This window comes from Lampetra planeri, chromosome 8 (genome assembly GCF_965212315.1).
Source record: "Lampetra planeri chromosome 8, kcLamPlan1.2.h2, whole genome shotgun sequence".
Taxonomy (NCBI): Eukaryota; Metazoa; Chordata; class Hyperoartia; order Petromyzontiformes; family Petromyzontidae; genus Lampetra; species Lampetra planeri.
Window position 1 is genome coordinate 1,693,951 of NC_136114.1, and position 17,743 is coordinate 1,711,693.

Sequence of the window (17,743 nt, forward strand, 5' to 3'; positions counted from 1 at the left end):
CGTCCTCAGCTTGCCCGTGGTGGAGGCGGCGAGCGAAGCTTCTCACAGCCGGGTTGGGTGCGAGTCGCCATGCAGAGGGAGCGCCACGATAACAACAACCACAACAACAACCACCACAACAACAACCAGCACAGCCACTAGAAGGCTGCTCCTCCACACTCCACACAGCCTCGCAGTGCTGAGCCTCAACTCGGCCCGAGGCGGAGGGATAAAGCGACCCCATCACCCACTAACCCCCCTCAACTCTTCCGTTTCACGCACAACGTAGACACACCGCATATTTCAAGGGGGGAGAACTCCACAGTGAGACCGGGCGAGTGTCTTTGACGAGCGGTGACCCGCGGCCCTGACGTACGCACCTCCGATCAGCTTAGTTGGCTACGTACGGCGCGAAAGAAGTTCAAGGTACGTACACAGAGACTTGGAGATCCACAGACTCGCATATGGACCCATGAGACTCACACAGACACCCATTTATCTTCAGAATTGCTTGTGTTAAGTTTGTTCTTCCCCAAACACCTCCGATCAGCTTGGTTGGCTACGTACGGCGCGAAAGAAGTTCAAGGTACAGCGAGAAGAGTGGAGGAGAGTGGAGGAGTCTCCGTGGCGTCGGCAGTCTCCCCTATCAGCAGCAGCAGCGCCGACTTGCCTTGTGAGGTGTATTAATGTCGCTGTCTCAGCAGGGTTCGCCAGAAATTACACAACTTGTATTGTCAGCCAGATGTGGCAGTCCGCCTTATAATGTTCGTTGTAGTTACTGACGAAGCGTCGTTCTCGGATTGTAAATGTTTTGGATGTTCTCTCCAACACACCGGTTAGTGCTGTACGAGTAACATAGTGGCACGTTCTGTTGTTTACGTGACAAACATTACTCGTTGGCTCAGGGTGGTGTAGGGTTTCGCGACACATGTACGCGATCTAACACAAACAAATTATATATATTCTGTTAAACTGGACTGAACTTATTCACGCCTGATTTATAGTTGAAAAACATTGTCTACATTTGATTTGTTTTCCTTCTCTTGCATCTTTTTCTCTCCACGTTTTCCATGTCGGATAAAAATAAGTAATATTTAAAAATACTTTTAAAAAACACGCTTTAATGAAATGTACCGTACGAGTAATGGCAGAACTCCGAAGCTTGCCACAACGTAAGGGGCCATAGTGAGTTACAGCCAACGTCAGTTGAGCGTGGACAATTAGACCCAAGCCGAAACATAACATGTAAAAAGAATGTTACAAAATATTTATTTTATTTTTAATGATAGAATATAGTATTGTCATCAGTAAGACATAAGCAAACCAAGTTTGCAGTCGATACCACATTGGGAAGTGGGTTAAAATTAAGTTACAAGATTTGAGGATACGACAACAACAAGTGAGTTAACAGAAAGCGTGTAGTAATAAAAAGACAATGCGCCTTCGCCTCGTTGAATACAGGGATGGCGCATTCAACGTGCAGAGCGCTCCAGGGCGCTTTATTATTGTTATTGAACGACCTGTTAGCACAGAGCGCAACGTAGCAGGAGCCCACGGCCCGAGGAGCTAACTCGTGTGTCTGTCAGGATCTGGCCAGTTACAGCTGAGGTTCTACCTTGTAGCGCTTCGGCAGAGTGCTCCGCCGCCCACAGAACACCGTAGAATTACATCGCACACTCCGATTAGCATGGTAGGCTACGTACGGTGTGAAAGAAATTCAACAAACAAGACGAGTCGTGTTACACAAAACCTGTCAACCTCTTATCAGTGCCTACCTTATTACAGATCAGTTGAAACCTTATTGGTCCATACTCTTAGTTCTTTCGGTAAAGTCACGTAGGTAAAAAATGAAATTAAAATTAATTAAAAATAAAAACAATAAAATCACGACGTTTCGGAGGCAACACAAGCTTCCGTCTTCAGGTGAAACTGTCACAGCAAAAAATCTGTATCAAGTGATACTGTCACAGCAAAAAGTGATACAGATTTTTTTGCTGTGACAGTTTCACCTGAAGATGGAAGCTTGTGTTGCCTCCGAAACGTCGTCATTTTATTTTTATATTAATTAAATTTTTTACCTACGTGACTTTACCGAAAGAACTAAGAGTATGAATCCTTGCAGTCACGAAAGCTTCTAATCTAGAACCTTATTGGTCACCTGGTGCCCTTATAAATCTCAACGTTCATCCTACAAAGCCCCATCGCAAAGGCAGCAACACAAACAAATAGCAATTATGTTGCGAAACAAAAACTTCTATGTATTTATTTTGATAATTGGTGTCAATGATGCTACTTATGCTACTGTATGTGATCTTGCATGCTGACGCTGCTGCTGCTTGCTTGATATGTGGATGCACACACTCATGTTGTAAATGTACAACAATAAACACTGAATATTACGAAGGGTTAAATAATACTTTTTTTTTATTTGGCCATATGATTTCTTTTTGCCCGTATTGCAACGGCTGTTCGCCGTATGGACCTGAAAACTCAATTTTTTTGTACAAAAATACGTGGTAGATAGGTATGCACAACGTACGAGTGACCCGTGTTCGTCATGTTTGCTTTGCAGAAGCCATTGTGCCACGAGAGCTGCGATGAACCTCTCGCGTCCATCGTCCTTGCCTGGCCTACGCCGCATGTGCCGCTTATGGCCTCTGAGTCGTGCACCAGGGAGAAACGCGGCGCATCGGCCTTCGTGCTGTCGGACTTCTTTGTGTACAAGGGGTCACGTGACAAGCAGTTTGCAAGGTAACAACCGTTAGATGTGCTGATGGAGGTGGAATCGAGTCACGGTATTGGTGAGAAAACATCAAGGTCATTGCTACCTGCTGCATGGGAAAAGGCACCCTCTCCCATGTACCAATGTCCATTGCTTTTGCTGTGCCTCCAGTTAAAATGTAAATTTGCATAGCTGTCAGCCCCTTATCAGTGTCTACCTTATTACAGACCAATTCAGATCTTGTTGGTCACCCCGCGCCCTTATAAATCTCAACGTTCATCCGTATGAACTTGAAAAACTAAATTTCCCTGTGCAAGAATATGGGCAAACTGTATGGGTTGAAACGTATGAATTTGGCGCTGAATTACATCACCATTAATATTTTGTGTGGGGAAAAAACTAGATATTTTTCTTGAAGCGTGTTGTCATGGTCAGGAGTATTTATGAATGTTGGTGTTATGTCACCTATAAGAACGAGTTGAAGTATGCTTCGTCAGGGAATTAAACCATCCACTTTGGCTATGTGGCATATATGCTTTAACAAAATAGGTAAGCAGACAATGTCTCTTTCATACATCTATTCATATATATGTCTCCACATGAAAAGTCTAAATATTCTTTACACAATCTGTCGATCCCACGGACTTTTTGGGAGTGAATAATTTCAGCAGCATTCATGACAAACTGTGAACTGGTTTCAATGTGTCTCATCAGCACAGTGAGGGTTGCTTTAATACAGGTGAACTGTCAGATGTTAAAGACTAGGGCCCTCTCTTTAATATATGGGAGCTAATTCAATGAACATTAACGTGTGTGTGTGTTTAGGTCATTGTTGATTTTTTTTTACAAACATTGTGTGTCAGTTTATATTTTTGTTCATGTGGTAGGTGGGAAATGCATTGAACACAGCAAGTAGATCATTTGTTCATATGGCTCATGGCACATTTTGTTAGAAGTATGTGCTTGGTTTTGTCACAGGAGGTGGCATTGTACGAGCAGACCCGAGCAAGATGACACATCCAGTGGTGAAACGAGGCCCTTTCTCGCTATTGGAGCCTCGGGACATAGAGGTTTTCCAAGCTATGCTGCCAGAACGCGTCATCACAGATCCAGACGTGCTAAGAGCTTCTTGTACTGACTGGCTGGGGAATTGTCCTGGTACTTTCTGCACCACATGTTAAAGCTATGGGGGGGGTGTCCTTCAGTTAAATTGGTAACAACAAGGGCTAAAAAGAAAACTAATTCAACTACAATAGTTTTTAAATGTATCCTTTAAATTCCTCTTCCCTGCTTGCACGGTTCAGAAACTTAACCATAGTAATATGGATAATATTGGTCACGAAAGCCTACGTGTTAAATTAAGAAACTTAAACATTTGAAGTCTCTTTGATCCTAATATTTGCCAGTACCAAAATGCATCCATCATTTTGATACTGGCAAAAAGGTCCCATATATATAACTGCTCAACCCGAGCTAATACAGGTAGTTCTCTACTTACGATGGAGATGCGTTACGACGACCCCATCGTAAGTCAAAAATATCGTAAGTCGAAGATGGCCTAGCCTACCCAGGAGTCTTAAAGAATGGTGATAATTTATCAAAACAGACCAATTTACAGTACCGTTCTGTATAAACTATATACTGTATGTATTGATTAATTACAATACTGTATTGCACAGTAAAATGTAAAGTAAAATCAAGGTAAATTCTTAGCCTACCTATATGAACTGCAATTTCATAGAAAGTTTTTTCGGGAAACAATCCTATCTGCATCACACAAGGCTGGAGATGCATACATCCCGGCAGCGTCCCAATGTACAGTATCGTACCTCGTACGCTGCTGCGTCTGCCTGCCACGCGAAATTTAAAATATTTTACAATTTTGTCGTATCGCTATCTCCATCGTAAGATCGAAATATCGTAAGTCGGACCATCGTAACTTGGGGCCTATCTGTACTACTTGCATTGCTTTTATATTGTTCGCCTTTTGGCCGTTCTGTGGTCTAACACTGGTGAGACATGGCCATAAATAATGCTGTCTGGTGTAGGCTAATCAGCCTCAAAGACAATGCATATATTTCGATTTAAATCTTTCGTGACTGCAGGGATTCACCTTCTTGGTTCTTTCAGTAAAGTCACGTAGAAGGGAAATAATAAAATAATTCTCACGACGTTTCGGCCACAACGCAAGCAGCCGTCCTCAGTGAGGACGCAAGCAGCCGGAGAATGTTTATTTGCATATTTTGCCACAAGCATGTGTGGTTAATATCTTGATGCCTTGTAAATAAGTATCTATTTGGTGTTTGAACATCTTAACACCTGTTTTATTGCCAGAAATGTAAAGCCTAGTCTTATGTTTTCATCAAATATAGGATTGCTGCCTCATTCGTTCTTGCATGTGTTTAAAGTAATCTGTTGTAAACAGAATAATAATTTTCTCATGTAAATACCCTGGCAATTACTTTCTGACGACTATATATACTCATGTGTCAGAGTGCTAGCAAGTATGTTGACTGTATTTTGTTGGCAGGAAATAGTGTCCTTATGCTGAGACCACGCACCACCAAAGAAGTGTCTGAGATACTCAGGTGATTCTCCGACACACACAAACACGTGTCTTGTATGGTGGGTTGACTGTTGGTTATTTTAATATTATTTATACGTACAATAATAATGATTTTCAGCCATATTCCGAAACAAACACCATGTTAGTCATGGGGGATTTTGGACTGTACCTTCACACCGGTCAGAGCTTGTTTGTGAACTGGGGACGCAGGACCGGTTCAGATATCGCTCAGCATTGCTATGGGGAGCCTGGTGAATATTACATCGTGGAATCGTGGGTGGCTTTGGGAGGTCCTCATCCAGCAGTGGACTAATCATGGTTGATGATGGTTAATGCAATTTCTGGCAAACGTTTATTTAATCATTATTTTACTCTTATTATACCAATAATTTAACGGCACTTGCTTTATTTAACGGCAAATGCTTTATTTAATGTGCCCTCCGAATAAAACTTAAATCGCACACGCTAAATGTACTGATTAGATGATATGAGGTATTAAAGGGTGTGGGTGGGGTGAGTGTCCCCACTGCACTGCCGTCTCCCTGTTTGTTTCTGAATTTTTTGAATCACTCTGTAAGGCAAGGATTTACAATTGTATGATTAATTTGGTTATGCAAATAATTACATTTATATAGCGTTTTTCATCAAGGATCTCAAAGTGCTGAATGACATTATTAAGAGTAATAATGTAATTTATAATATGCACAATATTTTACAGCCGTACCAGTGGAACAATTGATCATTTCATCCAAATCATGCATTTTTCAGATATCAGGCGACGGTCGTAAGTAATAACGAGGCAGTCTGTAGCAGGCAGGACAGCGTATATAGGCTGTTGGAGGATCTTGACCGGATGATTTTTGAGTGTCGGCCTTTGTATGTGGCCTCTTCCAGGCACTTAAGTTTCCTTTCTAATTCGATGAGTGGTGGTTCCTTCTTTAGATCTCGATATTTTGAAAGGTGGAGTATTCGATGTGCCACGGTATCACATCGTGATATCGCAGACAATGCGATACTACACCGTCACACTTGTCAAAACATAGTTTTACCGTTGCACATTTTTTTACGACTTTTGCTCAAACAATATTTTTGTCACATTTATTTTTTTGTTTGAAAACTCTGTTTGGAGAAAACTCATCACTCCTTATTCTCAGACAAATGCCCACTTGCAAGTTGCTGCTACATAAACCGTGTGCTGCATCGGGACAGCTGCAACTGGAGGTCTGCCAAATTGGACTCGATTAGCGGGAATTCGCTTGGCTAGACTTCGAATGAGCATTGGAATGGTTGAGATGAGTCGTGATGTAAGGTGCTTTCATATGCTTGAGGTATTTAAGTGCCATATACAGCAAATGATAATTATTACCCGGTCACACCCACAATGCCAGAAAACATCACAAAAACGACCTTCATCTCAAGTCTTGAGACTCGGTTGTGTAAAGGATATTAGTTTGAGCCTTTATATTTACGAATGTTTGTTGACATGTATATGGTTTTCCTTTATGCAACAACCCCGTCTCCTTAGTACTGCATTCAAGGAATATTCTGCATTGCCCAGGACATTTTTAAGTGAAATCCAGTGAATGATTCCAATTCATATTCAATGTGAAAATTTCCTGTGGGCCAACAAGAGTGGGATTGGCAATAGAGTACTGTACAGCATAGTAGCTAAATGTCTTGTTTTCTGCAGCTGTTATGGCACCAAAGCACAGCCAACTGTTGATTAATATCTTATCAGTGGGTGGGTTATCCGGGTTTAGGATTAACCATTTGTAAAAGAAGTAAAAATAATTAAATATGGTACAAGGGTCGCCAAAATATTTTAAACCTCTTTGCATGGTTTAGTTTTTTTTGCCTTCCCACAAAGGTACTGCAATGAGCGTCAGCTGGCGGTGACACCCCAGGGAGGAAACACGGGGCTCGTAGGAGGCAGCGTGCCGCTATTCGATGAGATTATTGTCTCCACTTCCTTGTTGGATGAAGTCGTCAGCTTCAATCCACTCTCAGGTACTCTATTGGCTGCTTCTCTGCGTGTGGTACATATCTTCTTCACTTCATTTGTACTATGTGGTGTACTCTATATGTTTAGGAGTAATAATAATTGGAACAATGTTTTATTTTTATATCGCGTCATTCGTCCAAATGGAATCTCAAAACGAATTAATAACACGCGGTCGGGTGCTACTCAAAATTCAAGGTATTTTTTAGGTCCTGCTTCTTAGTTTAATTTATTTTCCTTTTTAAACTGAAGTGCTCTAAGTTTAAAGACAATCCCTCAATATTTACTGATTGCTTAATGGAGTTGAAAAATGTATTGTGGCCAATACCATAATAACCCGATTGATGCCCTCCTGTTACATGTACTTTCGTCACAACGTGCTCAACTTATTGATACCAAATCCAGTTTTGCATACTGTGGTACCTCGCCATAGCATACTCGAGATTTACGAACTTTAACGCGAAGACCCCAACACTGTTTACACTGCACGGCGACATTCACGCGCCAGACGGCGCCCAAGCGTTAGGGTCCCTCACTACAGCAGTCTCTTTATTATGTACATCTCCTCTTCATATTTGTTTCCTTACATAACATATTCATGGCGACTATGTTTATACAAGTGTAAACTATATTTATATGAGAAACGGCTAATACAGAGTATAATAGGCAAGTGAATATATCTTAATATATAAATAATATACACTTACTTTTGACGATGGTTGTACAGTATAGATGCGCAATGGGTTACTGAGCATCCTCTGTAAAGGTACTGTACCACGTTACGATCCACCATCCCATTTCTTTGCTTCGATTTAAGTACTTTTGATTTACGTTCTAGTTTTCCGGAACGCATCCTGGGTGTAAAACGGGGTAAACCTGTACTTGTAGTCGCAGTGTAGAGGCATAGATGTAGAGGGCAAGAGGAGAGGACCCTGAGCAACTTGTGACTATGAACAGAGTAGAACGAGATTCTCAGCTGTTGACTTTTACATCAAAAGTATCAAATTGTAACTTCACTTTTCCACGTGCATATTGAGTGGCACGCTAGCGCACAGTTGTCACACTCATTCGGTTCGTGGGAACTGAAGAAAAGATCGTAACATACTTGAAATGAAGGACACAGAGATGAGGATAAGAGACAGTTGAAATGACTGAAAGGCAAGGATAAGCTAATTTAGAATCCTAAATAAGTGTTAGTGATGTTTTAATTTTTATTTGATGAGATGCATTGAAAAGTGGGAAAATTCAGTGTCATGTTTATGAGATTTCTCTCGGCAACGTTCTGGACCATCTAAAGTTTGGATGTTAAGCATGCAAATCATTGTAGGCCCACCCCTCCTTAAGTACATTAACAAGTGTGTGTGTGGGAATTCTTTTGCCAGGTGTGCTGGTTTGCCAGGCTGGCTGCGTGTTGGAACGTTTGCATAACTATCTGTCGGAGCACAGGCACATAATGCCATTGGACCTCGGTGCCAAGGGAAGTTGTCAGATCGGAGGCAATGTGTCAACTAATGCTGGAGGAGTGCGGCTCATCCGCTACGGGTCTCTCCGTCACACAGTACTGGGGGTCGAGGCTGTGAGTACCGGCACCACTGACATGGTCACATGGCCCATGAAGCGGGTTCTCGTTGCTTGTTGCAAAGGTTCACGGTTTGAATTCAGCATGGTGCTGTGTAGTTACTGGCTGATGGTAGGGTGCTGTGTAGGTGCTGGCTGATGGTAGGGTGCTGTGTAGTTACTGGCTGATGGTATGGTGCTGTGTAGTTACTGGCTGATGGTATGGTGCACTGTAGGTGCTGGCTGATGGTACTGTGCTGTGTAGGTGTTGGCTGATGGTATGGTGCTGTGTAGGTGCTGGCTGATGGTGTGGTGCTGTGTAGGTGCTGGCTGATGGTATGGTGCTGTGTAGGTGCTGGCTGATGGTACGGTGCTCTGTAGGTGCTGGCTGATGGTGTGGTGCTGTGTAGGTGCTGGCTGATGGTACGATGCTGTGTAGGTGCTGGCTGATGGTACGGTGCTGGATCTATTGACCACGTTGCGCAAGGACAACACAGGCTATGACCTGAAGCAGCTGTTCCTGGGAGGAGAAGGCACGCTGGGCCTGGTGACTGCAGTTGCACTTGCCTGCCCCAGAATGCCCAGCTCACAAAACGTCGCTTTCCTAGGTACAGTAACTCCCAACAAGGGGATCACTTGAAAAAGAACAATATGCAATTCCTATGAATGTATATTGTATAATAGTGACAGAGACTGTGAGGTTCAAATAGAATGAGGTCAAGAGGCTATCATGAACAATTAGGTTGATATCTCCACACAATTTTACTTGTCCACACCCTGCACACTTTGTCTACAAACATCTGGCAGTTCACCTGCATTGATTGGTTCAAGCAAAGCTGATTGCTGATGAGATACTGGATGTTAAAAACCCGATTCAGAGTTTTGCTTGCGTTAAACCAATGCCACTGAGATTAAGCACTTTTAGAAGGCCGTGTGCATGTTACGAAATTTCCTCAGCCCACACTTAGTAGGTGCATACGTGATGCCGTTTGTGAATGGTTTAATTATGGTGATGAACGTGTTTACTTTCCTGGCATACTGACCCTGGTTTAATGCTGCTAAAAATGTATAAAAGAGGATGTTGACTGGAAAATTGGCTGCGTATTCCATAAGCACCTGTAATTTTGTGTGAACAATAGTCTTGTTGGCAACAAGATGCTTGATGAAAATCAAGACATTATAGAAGTGATATTGGAAAAAATTTTCCATGATTAAAATACCATCTCAACCCGCAGGAAATCTGATGCTGCTGATCTACGTCTCTCATTTGAAATGTAACAAAGAATTACGATGATGCTGGTATTGGTGCTGGTGTTTGTGTACTCGGGGGGGGGGGGGGGCTGGTGGTGCAGTGGTTGGCTCACTGCACTACGATTCCGGTGACCCGAGTTCGAATTGAGCTCACGACCAATCAGCGGCCAATATTTGAATCGGTCCTGGGCCTCGCTACCCTCAACCAACTGGGCCTTATATGGGTACGTGCTGCAGCTTATGAACATCAGCACTGGGGAGATAAAGGCGACCGGGCGTGGTGTTAAACACCCACCCCCTCGTGCCGCACCAGCCTTCATTGGTGGTCGCTAACGGCACTTGCCCCAACAGTTTGTTAAAGTCTTCTTGGTTCTTTCGGTAAAGTCACGTAGAAGGGAAGTAATAAAATAATAAAAATAAAACATAATAAAACAATTCTCACGACGTTTCGGCCACAACGCAAGCAGCCGTCCTCAGGCGAAGAATGAGAACATTATCAAGCTAGGAGCTTATATAGGTGTAGCGAGGAGGAGCGCCTTAACAAAAGAATGTGCATATGAAGAGGAATTTAGCATACATATGGACAATGCGTAGGGGGTGGGCGGAGGGGTTTCAAAGTCCCATTATGCCCATGCATTATGCAGGATCAACAGCACCACGGGGGGGCGCAAGGAACAGCGTTAATAAAGGAAAGGAATGTTAGTGATATGTAGCTGCATTTACCAAACAAACACGTAGAAAACCGAAGTGAAAACTACATAAAAAACTAAAATATAAACTGATACTTACTATACTCTACAATAAGCTGAGTTACTAACAACAAATAATAAAATTACAATTCTACGTCGTAAGAAGTATATAATATACTTCCATCTAAACTTTATTCTCTTAGCATATACAGTACTATATACTGCCATAGATAAAGCCAACATTAAATTATATACTGTATTGCTGTAAACCACCCTATACTTTATACATTTTAATATAACACTATGTATTATTCAACTCACCCTAATGTGTATCGAAATGGTTTATTACGTCCTTCCAATGATTGCTAAGCCTGAATCCATCTTCTCGGTTAAAATTGTCTCTGTTTTTGTATATGTGGATCGCCTCATGAACGAATCTCTCATGATAGCCAGATGGCTTGCAGAGAACCTCCGTCTTGGAGAAGTCAATGTCATGTGAGCCCACTGAGTTGTAACAGTGGTCTGCCACGGCTGAGGTGTTTGTCCTATCGTGTTTTAGATCAGCTTTATGTTCACGAATGCGGTCTGAGACGTGTCGTTTGGTTTCCCCAATGTAACTGCTACCACAGAGGCAACTTAGTTTGTAGACGCCAGGGTACTGTATGTCTGGAATCACATCTTTTACAGATGGTACCAGATCACGGATTTTATGTACTGTGTTGAATCGGACCTGGATCTTGTGTTTAATCAGGATTTTGGAGATCTTTTTTGTGACCCCAGCAATGTAGGGTAAGGTTATGGTCTTGAAAGGCTCCTCAACAGGATCTTTCTTGATGGTTGGAGTGATGGCTTTGTTAAAGGTTATCCGGGATAATCTTTTTCTCTGAGGGCAGGTTAAGGAGAATGTCCGTGGTGTGTTCCAGGCTGTGAAAGTTTTGATGCTGTGCTGAAGACGTTTGAGCTCGCCAGGCACAGACTGGGAGAAACGCTGTCGGCCTTTGAATTTCTGGATGAAGTTTGCATGTGGCTGGTGAACACTCACCTGGCGTTGGCTAACCCCGTCACTGGTAAAGTATAAAAAAAACGCAACAAGCAGCCGCGCGAGTGACCATGTTGGTGATGACAACGGCTCACGTGCAGACAGGAGATGGGCTGTAGAATCGTAGGACCACGAGGAGTGGTGTCGGTGTGTGGGTAGGCTTTCATCCGGCAGTGGATTTCTCATGGTTGGTGATAAATAAGTTCATACCTCAGTGGGCTTTACCTGGTGAAAAGAAAAAAAAATTCGTTTTATTTGTAAATTTTTAAGTGGTTTGTTTACCTTTCCTATACTTTGCACTCCTATCGTGTTTTTGTATTGTTTGCTGTAACGTTCTTACCCGCCCCTACTGGACGTCTTAAAAAAAACCTTTATAACTAATCAGATTCCTCCAATAAATATTCTGATAACTTGCTCAACTATCTTTAATATTTTAAATACAATTAAGGAGATCTGGCCGGATTTTCATTATACATGTGACATTGCATGGATTTTACAGCTGCTTAGCCTGCGACGTATCTGCATTATTTGGCTATAGGCCATTTCAGTGAGAGTTTTGCTGTATTTTGATTGCACCTCACCCAGTGGTCGCCATGTACCTGTATATAACAGTACGCCATGCCAGCAATTTTTACAACACCAAACGTGTATCAGCACTTTTGAGAACGGTTTCCATTCCTCATCTGTGGTGTTTCCAGAGGGGAAATGGCAGTGTGAGTGTTGGTGTGAGCGTGAGTTTGGGTATGAGTGGAGTAGTGTGGCGGTTAAGCATGCTGCTCTATGAATCCGGCGGCCCGAGTTCGATTCCCACTCATGGCCAACACCAGTGACGATTATCTGAACCGGTCCTGGGTATCCCCGAGGTCGACTCAGCCTCAAATGAGTACCTAATGCAGTGTGTAAAATTGCCACTGGTGGCCATGGTGTGCTGTGCCGGCCGTCATAGGTGCTCACTTACAGCACATGCCCCAACAGTCTATTCATGGCTAAACAGGAGATCTTTGTCTTTGAACATGGGCTGCTGCAGGACAAATTGGCTTCATACCTGCATGGCTGCATTTCCATATCGAGTACTGCACACAAACACGCACATTGAGCACCATATACGACACATCCAAAAATATACAACTTATGTCTTTTGATTGCGAATGAATCGCTGATAGCAATTCTCTTCTTGAAACTGCCGGACGACGTATTTCCCGTTGAGTTGGTGTTATATTTGTCACTGCCCAAGATGATCGCCCGTGAACTGTGCGCAGAGCACCCTTTCTACGTCCTGGTGGAAACCGCCGGTTCGTGCGGCCGGCACGACGACGAGAAGATGCAGGACTTCCTGCAAGAGGCGATGGAGACAGCCCATGTGTCGGCAGGGACGCTGGCAACGGACCCCTCCAAAGTGCAGGTAGAGTTCGTGTTTCGTTGTTTTTTTTACAACGCAGTTGCTGAGCACAGGGCCAAAGGCCAGAACCTATCAAATGGCCAGCGGTAAACGGCACGAGCAAAGTTAAAGCTCATGAAAACTGCGCACGTACATTTTTATTTACGTGCTTGTATAACAAACAAGAGTGCAAGTCGTGAGACTTCTGGGTATGCAAACATAATTATAAATTAGCAGTGGTGTACAAGCACAATGAACAAAAACCCTTCACATTGGTCAATAAAATACACCCTGCCATCACCAAGCAATGCCATTGCCTTCCACCTCACGGCTGGTTGAACTTTCCCCGTGGCTCTGCAGGGTGTCCACATGGCACACCTCTCGGTCCTCCCAGGAGTGTTCACTGTAGCTGCAGTGCTGCTATCACTCAGATGGGAATTAGATGACTCGCTTTTGGTAAAGAGTGGCTCTCTTAGATGCATGATCTCATCAAAACTCTCCTAACTACCAAGATGTCTCAGCCTTAATGTATGGATGCAGTTTTTTTTGCTCAGATATTTACTGGGACATTGCAGCCATTGGTAGTTTTAGATATGCAAGCTGAAAACTGGGACCTCAAGGTGAGCTTTATGAAAACGTATCGTGTAGTTTTGCGTCCAACTAGGACCCAAATCCAACAGAGGGTCTTTGCGTAGAGACATCTGGCAGTTGACTAGCATTGGTTCAAGCAAGGCTTGACTGCTGATGAGACACTTAATGTTGAAACCGGTCCATAGTTTTCTTGTATTCAACCATCGCTGCTGAAAAAAATCACTCTCAGAAGGCCTTGTGGCCCATGGGTTTCTGTGGAGACAGACACGAGGAGGGTTTTTTCTGCTTCTTTTAGTTTGTAAAACTGGTGTTGATGGCGAGTGCGGTGACACGCGCATGCACATGTCACTATTGACGTGCGTATATTTGTATTACAGGCACTGTGGAGTGTGCGTGAACGCATCACAGAGGCACTTTCGCGTGATGGTTTTACCTATAAATATGATGTGTCGCTGCCAACGGAGGACATTTACAACTTGGTCGTGGAGACGCGACGGGTGTTTCAGGGTGAATCCAAGCACATTGTGGGCTACGGACATCTGGGTGAGTTTGTTTCCTGATTGGGGATCAACACAGACCATTACTAGGTGTGCATTAAACCAAGGGCAGTAAAATCACATGCTGATATGAATCAGATTAACATACTTACAAAATGATTAGAGATATTTATAAAATATCAGTTTGTTGTGTTTATATAGTATTCTATTTAAATTGTGGGCAGCTGGATTTTTCAGCGAGCCTGACCAGGACTTCCACCGATTCGTCCGACTAGCCGGGGTGGCGGTAAATTTGGTACAATTTACGGGGAACCCTGTATTGTCCCCCTACACTCTGCCACAGAAACATAGCTGCTTGATTTTGGAAAGGAGTCATCTGTGGAGGCATACGGACATTTCATCACTCGTTTCCCCCCCCCAATCACAGCCATATGTCTGTCACGCAGTCTACAGACTGGTGCGTCTGTTGAATTGTGTCTGTGTGAGCAGCACCTGCCTCAACAGGCAAATGCCAATAGTTTGCACCAAAAGCCTATGTATGTATGTATAACTTTTTGCACTGTATGTAGCTAATCGGAGATGCAAGTAAGGACAACTAAACACAAAATGCAGTTCTAAAGAAACGAGTTTTAAATTTAGATGGAAAAGTGCATAGCTCCAGTGGCTTTCTAATACCGGAAGGGCGTTCCAGGTGGCTGCAGACGCGCATCTGAAAGTGCACGGTGCAGTGACCGTCTTTGTTCGATGGCTAGCCAAAAGTTGCTGAGGATGACCAGAGTTTGCCTGATGGTTTATGCTCCTCGACAACATCAGCAAGGTATTGTAGCTAATTTATGGCAAGCACTTTGTGTGTAATGAGCGCAACCTTAAAATGTATTCGGTCAGCAACTGAAAGCCAACGCAGCTCGGTGAGCACCTGACGGACATGGGCAGATTTTGCAGTACCCGTCACGACACGTGCCAGATAATTTTATACACGCTGTAGCTTACTCTTTGGTTCTTTCAGTAAAGTCACGTAGAAAGAAAAATAAATTAAATAATAGCATATGACGTTTCGATTGCAACACAAGCAATCATCATCAGGTACGAATGAAAGAGAAAACAAACCTAGTAAACTTAGAAATATAATGCAATACAACACAGAGAGTCGGCTAACATAAGTCAACACCCTACCTGGTTGATTACGTTCTTACAAAGATTGCTAAATTTGAGAGACGAAACACAGACACATAGACACATAGACAGACACATAAGCAGAGAGAGATAACAGAGACACACAGAGAGACGCACACAGAGAGACACACATATAGGCACACAGAGAAAGAACCAAAGAGTAATTCCTGCAGTCACGAAAGCTCCAAATCAAGTTTGAACCACCTCTACGGGGAGGTTTTACTGGTAGGAATAAAGTGGACCAGCCTACAATAGATTATATCGTCCGTCCGTCCGATGTCCGATTACGTGTAGCAACATCGCCCCCTACTGAAAACACTTGGCATGACCCTACAAAAGCCTTTAGACTGTGAGGCTTTCCTGGCTAAACAAGTGTAACATTCCCTTATAATTCCCTCGGATAGATTTTAATCAAAACATTTAAATTAATGAGGCTTTCCTGACTAAACACGTGTAACCTTCCCTTATAATTCCCTGAGATAGCTTTAATTAAAACTTTGAAATTAAATAAAAAAAACTCACAGCGCCCTAAAGCCTACAGCTAGGCCTAAAGCCTAGAACTAGGCCTCAAAGTCTCCCTTCGTATCGTACCCCCGCGTGTGTGAAAGGGAGTTAATGTTTAACAATGTTACATTCCCTGATGTTTTAAAATAGAAACATTTACATTTAAAGCTTTTACATTAATAATTATAACATTTAAATTATACATTAATAATTAAAACATTTAATCTTAATTTAGGAGCTTTCGTGACTGCAGGAATTATTCTTTGGTTCTTTTCGGTTAAGTCACGTCTAAAAATAAAATAATAAATTAAAATAAAATAACATATTACGACGTTTCGATTGCAACACAAGCAATCATCATCAGGCATAAAAGAAATAGCAACAAAAATCTAACTAGAAAAAACTATAGACAGACATACAAGCAGACAGACATCACAACGGCACACAGAGAGACGAGCAAGCTGACAACGCGGCACGGGCACGCAAGCCTGAAAATTAGGAGGCAGGCACACGAAAATTAAATAACCTAGTAAAACACCCCCTCCTCTCTATATTTAAGGGACCGTCACAGAAACGACCCCTCTCTTTGTGCCGATGTGTGTCCTCTCTCTGTGTGCCGTTGTGATGTCTGTCTGCTTGTATGTCTGTCTATAGTTTACTAGTTAGATTTTTGTTGCTCACACTTAAAATTCTAACTTAGCAAATTTTGAAACACGTAATCAACCAGGCTATGCGTTAATTGTGTGTTAACCGACTCTCTGTGTTGTATTACATTACATTTCGATATTTTACTAGGTTATTTAATTTTCGTGTGCCTGCCTCCTAATTTTCAGGCTTGCGTGCCCGTGCCGCGTTGTCAGCTTGCTCCTCTCTCTGTGTGCCGTTGTGATGTCTGTCTGCTTGTATGTCTGTCTATAGTTTTTTCTAGTTAGATTTTTGTTGCTATTTCTTTTTATGCCTGATGATGATTGCTTGTGTTGCAATCGAAACGTCGTAATATGTTATTTTATTTTAATTTATTATTTTATTTTTAGACGTGACTTAACCGAAAAGAACCAAAGAATAAAACATTTAAATTAAAAATTAACTCACAGCGCCCTAAAGCCTACAGCTAGGCCTAAAGCCTAGAACTAGGCCTCAAAATCTCCCTTCGGATCGTCCGATTAGGTGTAGCAACATCGCCCCCTACTGCAAACACTTGGCAGGACCCTACAAAAACCATTAGACTCAGTGGGGCTTTCCTGGCTAAACAAGTGTAATAATACATTGTTTATATTCTTTGGTTATTCGTTCCTACCAGCCCACCCCACAGGGTCCTATTAAGTTTGTTTTCTCTGTCTCTGTGTTGTCTCTCTCTGCTTTTGTCTATCTTTGTGTCTCCGTGCCTGCATCTTGTCACTCTCTCAAATTTCACTTAACTTCTAATTTAGCAATCTTTGGAAGAACGTATGTGTTGCATTGCATTACATTTCCAAATTTGACTAAGTTTGTTTGATTAAGTGTGTTTTCTCTCTCTCTCTCTGTGTCCTTGTGTTGTCGCTGTATTATTTCCTGCAGTCACGAAAGCTCAAAATCTCTCATTGACATGCTCATTTCTCTACCCCGCCCCCTCTCTCTATTTAAGGCCTCGACACAGAGGCATTGTTTCTGTCTCCGTGTTATCTCTCTCTGCTTATGTGTCTGTGTCTCCATGTCTGTGTTTTGTCTCTCAAATTTAGCAATCTTTGGAAGAACGTAATCAACCAGGTAGGGTGTTGACTGTTATGTTAGCCAACTCTGTGTTGTATTGCATTATATT

General features: G+C 42.6%; 1 protein-coding gene across 4 annotated transcripts in view; it reads left to right on the plus strand.

Annotated features, from left to right (window-relative positions):
* The window catches only part of LOC144720197 (D-2-hydroxyglutarate dehydrogenase, mitochondrial-like), a 21,569-nt gene continuing 3,826 nt past the window's right edge, over nucleotides 1–17,743 (plus strand). Inside the window, exons 1-11 of one of the 4 annotated variants that reach the window (XM_078596696.1) lie at nucleotides 1–405; nucleotides 530–657; nucleotides 2,552–2,730; nucleotides 3,680–3,859; nucleotides 5,232–5,289; nucleotides 7,135–7,274; nucleotides 8,649–8,842; nucleotides 9,263–9,431; nucleotides 11,687–11,830; nucleotides 13,062–13,204; nucleotides 14,149–14,314. In XM_078596696.1, coding sequence (XP_078452822.1) covers nucleotides 2,577–2,730; nucleotides 3,680–3,859; nucleotides 5,232–5,289; nucleotides 7,135–7,274; nucleotides 8,649–8,842; nucleotides 9,263–9,431; nucleotides 11,687–11,830; nucleotides 13,062–13,204; nucleotides 14,149–14,314 — 1,348 coding nt within the window. In that variant the 5' untranslated portion in view covers nucleotides 1–405; nucleotides 530–657; nucleotides 2,552–2,576. The remainder of the gene's footprint in view (nucleotides 406–529; nucleotides 658–2,551; nucleotides 2,731–3,679; nucleotides 3,860–5,231; nucleotides 5,290–7,134; nucleotides 7,275–8,648; nucleotides 8,843–9,262; nucleotides 9,432–11,686; nucleotides 11,831–13,061; nucleotides 13,205–14,148; nucleotides 14,315–17,743) is intronic. The other 3 variants (XM_078596694.1, XM_078596698.1, XM_078596697.1) reach the window with 3 other exon arrangements.